The sequence below is a fragment of the Rhipicephalus sanguineus genome, chromosome 7 (assembly GCF_013339695.2).
Source record: "Rhipicephalus sanguineus isolate Rsan-2018 chromosome 7, BIME_Rsan_1.4, whole genome shotgun sequence".
In the NCBI taxonomy this organism is placed as follows: Eukaryota; Metazoa; Arthropoda; class Arachnida; order Ixodida; family Ixodidae; genus Rhipicephalus; species Rhipicephalus sanguineus.
In genome coordinates this window covers 75,345,600-75,350,655 of record NC_051182.1, presented here as the reverse complement: position 1 = coordinate 75,350,655, position 5,056 = coordinate 75,345,600, and the positions used below count along the sequence as shown (strand labels likewise).

Below are 5,056 nucleotides of genomic sequence, written 5' to 3'. Positions count from 1 at the left end.
GCCAATCGCATGCTCGAGCACGACTGCGGCAGCTTTTTTCAGGAACCAAGTTGACAAAAACTTGCCCCGGTAGTCTCATTGTTCGCTAAAAAATTTTTTTTTCTTGCTACATGGCTTGATTACTACCGTTGTGCATGATGTATGTTACAAAAGGCGCTGCATTTCAGCCTTCAAAACTTCAAAGTTCTGTTTGTAGCGGAAAGTGTGTGCTGTGCTCTGGCCACATTGTGCTCAAACCACGTTGTTTTAGTGGCGGTCGCAAACGAGCTGTCACTGTCACGCAACTCAGTATAGTATTGCTGCCACGGCATGCATTAACTACCAAGCAGTATGCCTGGCTGTTGTTGTGCGCCCAATTGCAAATCTAATTATGCTGGAGAACCCACCGTTCGCGTCTACAGGTTCCCCGTCGGCGCCGCTGAAAGAACAGCGTGGACGCGCGCCGTGCCGCGTAAGGATTTTGCGCCATCAAAGTACACAGTGGTAAGGAAGTCTGCCTTTTCTTTCCTTTCACGTTGCTCTCATATTTGCTTTTGCGGTCCCATAATTGTGGGGACTGCTCGGTATTTCTGTCGTTAATTTACATGTAACGTTCTATCTGATTCCAGCTCTGCGAAAAGCACTTTCACCCGAGTGACTTCGTCACCTCGACGAGCTACACGGACACGGTCACTGGCAAAGTGATTGAAGTTCCGCTTAAACTCAGGCGTCTAAAGCCGGGAACTGTTCCAAGCATTTTCCCTGGCTGCCCCACGTATCTTTCTCAAGACAAAAGTGCAGCCCGCGAAGGCCCAGAAGAAAAACGGGCTCGTATGGAGGCCAAAGCGCTGCAAGATGCATTGCAAGAGTCACTCATCACTCAACAAGAGGAAGAGCAGAGCAACGCCATCTCCTCTCTCGAGGACCTCTTGTGTCACACGGACAAGCTTTTGGTGGGAGACTTCTGGAGCAAGGTGATCGTGAAAGACAGTGTGTGGTTCTTGAACTTTGTGCCTCAAGATGCGCCGGTAGTGCGTTGTGCTATAGTTGTATGTGCCGACCTCTGTCTCAAAGTATACTTTGGAGAGACACGGATTGAAAAGGTAGGCACCGTTGTGTTCCCTGTTTCAATTTCGGACATTAGACAACTTGGTGATACACTTGACCGCGTTGAGGAAATTGTAAAATGCTCCAAAAATGATGAGGCAAGTGTTGAGCTTCTTTTGCGACGTATGTTGGCACACTTAGAAGAACTGTCATCATTACAGTTTCCGTCTGACTGGCAGGCAGAAGTGATGAAGTTTCTGAGGCAGCAAGTTGAGATTGTTTTGACCAATGGAGCGACGTATCCAGCGGACTTACTTGTGTTCGCCAGTATTATGTTCACAATATCGCCACACGCTTACAAGTTCATGCGAAGTACATCGAAGTTGAGGCTTCCTCATCCAAACACTATTAGGCGTGTTTGTGCCACATACAGCATTAGTCCTTCTTTGGAGCAACAAGATGATTTGTACTTGTCGTATGCCAAAAAAATGGCATTAGCACTCAAGGACCATGAACGGACTGTAACGCTCATGATAGACGAGATACATTTACAGTCCTACTTCGAATATAAAGGTGGTTTTGTCACAGGTGCAGCTACGAACAGCAACATTGCTGCAAGGACAGCATACGTCTTCATGATTCAGAGCCTTCTGTCATCCAACAGATGTTGTGCATATTCTACCTGTTGCAAAACTCGAGGCGAAGGACTTGCACTGCTTTATCAGGCGCCTCATTAAAGAGCTAGAAGATGCTGGACTTCGGGTGATCGCAGTTATTTCTGACAATAATTCCATTAACCGCAAAGCAATGTCTTTTTTTTCTGATCCCCCCAAATTTAATATTGTCTATGCACACCCATCTGATCCTTCAAGACCTTTGTTCTTTGTTTTGGACAGTGTTCACATTCTGAAGTGTATCCGTAACAACTGGCTTAATCAACGTAATCCTGGGACTTGCATGTTTTTTTCCGACATAACTGAACTTTCCAGTGATGGACAAGTGTTTAACAGCATCATTTGGCACTTTGAGGAAGGCACATGAAGAGGAAAGCAATGAGCTCTTGCGGTTGGCGCCCACATTATCTTTAAAAGCATTAAATCCATACAACTTGGAGCGCCAGAATGCCAACCTCGCCCTGAAGATTTTCAACCTTTCAACTATTACAGCACTCACAAGTTCCAAGTTAGCTCAACTTCAACATGCCAAAGGCACAGCTGAATTTATCCGCATCATCTTGACTTGGTGGAACATCGTAAACGTCAAAACGCCTCACAAGGGACAGCGCCTACGCGATGGCTTTCAAGAGCCTGTGAGAAGTTTGTCTTCCCCTCAGATCGATTTCCTCAACAGTGTAATTGACTGGCTAGAATTTTGGGAAAGTCTAAAGCATGATGCAGGCCACCTGACTCGCGAAACACACAGTGCATTCCGCCACACTTGTCACGCTCTTGTAGAAGTAACCCGCTACTGCATTGAAGAGCTCGGCTTCTCGTACGTGTTGCTGGGAAAGTTCCAAACCGACTGCCTAGAGGACAGATTTGGAAAATATCGGCAGTTGTCGAGAGCGCAGTATCACGTGTCTATACGGCAGATATACGAGTCGGAGCACAAGCTCAGATTGCAAAAAGTGCTGGAGCTCCCCGAACTCCCTCATCTAGATGTTCTAACCCCATGTGGCTCTCCTAACGACCCACAGTATATGAAGCGGTTTGGTGTTGCCATAAGAGAGCAAGACATCAAGAAGAAGCAGCCGATGCTTCCTGCCATTACTTATGTGGCAGGCTACTGTGCACATGCAGCTGTAAAAAAGCTTGCATGTACCTCCTGCAAGGACAATCTTGTTTTAGAAGACGAAAGTTTTGAGAATGATGATTTTTCACTTATTGCCACTGCCACGAGAGGTGGCCTCAAGTTTCCTCAACCTGTAGTTGTGCAGGCAGTTTTGACAATGGAAATAGTGCTTGAGCAACTCGTAAGCGAGAAAAACGCGACTGAGTTTTATGATTCTCCGAAGCAAAAAGAGCTTCTTGTTGCCTTGACGTCATCGCTTACCGATAGCGATGAAGACCTTGACACTTGTGACCGGGGGCATTCACCACAGCTCGTCATGAAGTATATTCTTAGTGCGGCTGCGAATGTTTTATTAAGTAATCTGTGTAAACAGAACAATGACAAGCTTACGGCCAGTAAACAAGAAAAAAAAGCGAAAGCTAAAGACACTGCAGCCTTGACTTTCTTTAGCTGCATATGCAGGCCATGTTGTTTTGTAAGAAGCTGCATATGCAAACAAGCATATGTTGTTTGGTAATAGTTTGTACTGTTTTGTTTGCATGTGAAATGATTTGTTTGTAGGTATTGTTATGCCATGTTCATTTTGAACTGTTGAAAGTGTAATAAATGAATGAGAAAGTTGACTTTCGTTTGTATTTATAAATGCCTTACTGGAGATTGCTGCATCAGTCAACTTCAAAGTACTTTCTGCATCAAATCTCGAAGTATCGAAGTCATACCAGCAATACGTGTGTTTGCTAAATGCCCCATCGGTAACGGTTGTCAGGAAAAACTAATAAAAAAACAAAGAGAAATCTTACGATTGTTTACATAAATGTCTGAAAAAAAAATGGGATGGTGGTTTGCATGCCGACAGCCAGTGGTCCGCGGGAGCACTTTGTGCGAATCAGAAATAAAACATCAGAAATAAAACTACAGAAGCATTTCTGAGGGTAAATTTAAATTCACAGGCTGTTTGCATGCGAAGAGACCGGTAGCGAACTCGATACAACCGTTTCGGCGCAGTGAAGCCAACTACCAGGCCGATCTCACTTCCGTGACGTCACTGCAGCGTGGGGAGGCCTTCAGTATTTAGGTGGTGTTGGTACAAACCGGTTCGCTGCAGCGGCGGCGGCCTGCGCATTAGCTTCTCCGCAGTGCACGATTGCTAGCGGCGTTTCGAAAACAGATGCGCAACTCCGCCACCTAAAAGTAACATTTGCAGTAACTCTAGGGTGCAGTAAAGCTTTAGGGTGCAGGCGCTCGCAGCGACCCGTAGCGGCCGCCGCTACGGTCGCCGAAAATTAAAGGGGGGAGGGGGTAAGGACACCGGTACCCTGTTGCTCTTAGATCCGACCCTGGAATTTTCGTGGTTGTTGCAATTTCATTCCGAGCTGCGTCTTGAGAGGTTCGTGCATGCTCGCGTGCAACTGCAAATCTTTCTATCCTCTCCAACGCATCATGCCTAAAAAGAAAAAGACAATCTGTTCCATGACGCTATGCAAAAGAACTCGTGCATTGAAAAGGCATCGATTCTCATTCAGAGCTTCTACGGAACCAGTACGCCTGCAAAAGTGGGTGTGAAACATCAAAGGAGGTCCCTCATGTGTAAATAAATTTCCTTTGACTGTTCACTGATTCTTACTTTTAATTAATTATTTTTCTTCTTTATATGTACCTATCTTTTCCTTTTACTGTATACTCACATTCTGCGCGAAAATAGCTGTGTTTGCGTCTCATTCACTGTTCATTGTATTTTTGTTCTTGATGTAACCGTTATAATTGTCAATGAATATTTCAATCATTGTACTCAAACATAACTGCGTGCCCCGCCACGGTGGTCTAGTGGTTATGGCGCTCGGCTGCTGACCCGAAGGTCGCGGGATCGAATCCCGGCCGCGGCGGCTGCATTTTCGGTGGAGGCGAAAATGTTTGAGGCCCGTGTACTTAGATTTAGGTGCACGTTAAAGAACCCCAGGTGGTCGAAATTTCCGGAGCCCTCCACTACGGCGTCTCTCATAATCATATGGTGGTTTTGGGACGTTAAACCCCAGATATTATTAAACATAACTGCGTGAAAAAGAATGTTAATAAACTAGAACGGAAACCCCGAATCTCCTACATATTTGTTCTCTACGCCAGCATGTGCCGTTCAGAAGAAGCTAATCTGCCCGCATAGTCTCCAGAGCTTTCTTTTCTTGGTTTAGAATTTATCAGCGCCATGTGTGGCCTACACAACGAGCTTATACCGCAACTACAA

At 45.6% G+C, this 5,056-nt stretch overlaps 1 protein-coding gene across 1 annotated transcript; it reads left to right on the top strand.

Moving 5' to 3' along the window:
• Positions 1-386: 386 nt before the first annotated feature.
• On the top strand, positions 387-1,763 carry LOC119398774 (uncharacterized). Its single transcript, XM_037665591.2, has 2 exons — positions 387-483; positions 609-1,763. Exon 2 carries the CDS (start codon positions 813-815, stop codon positions 1,761-1,763), a length of 951 nt encoding a protein of 316 aa, XP_037521519.2. The 5' UTR covers positions 387-483; positions 609-812.
• Positions 1,764-5,056: the final 3,293 nt, after the last annotated feature.

Coding starts and splice junctions, on each gene's coding strand:
- LOC119398774 (XM_037665591.2), top strand. CDS start 813: ATGGAGGCCAAAGCGCTGCAAGATGCATTGCAAGAGTCACTCATCACT.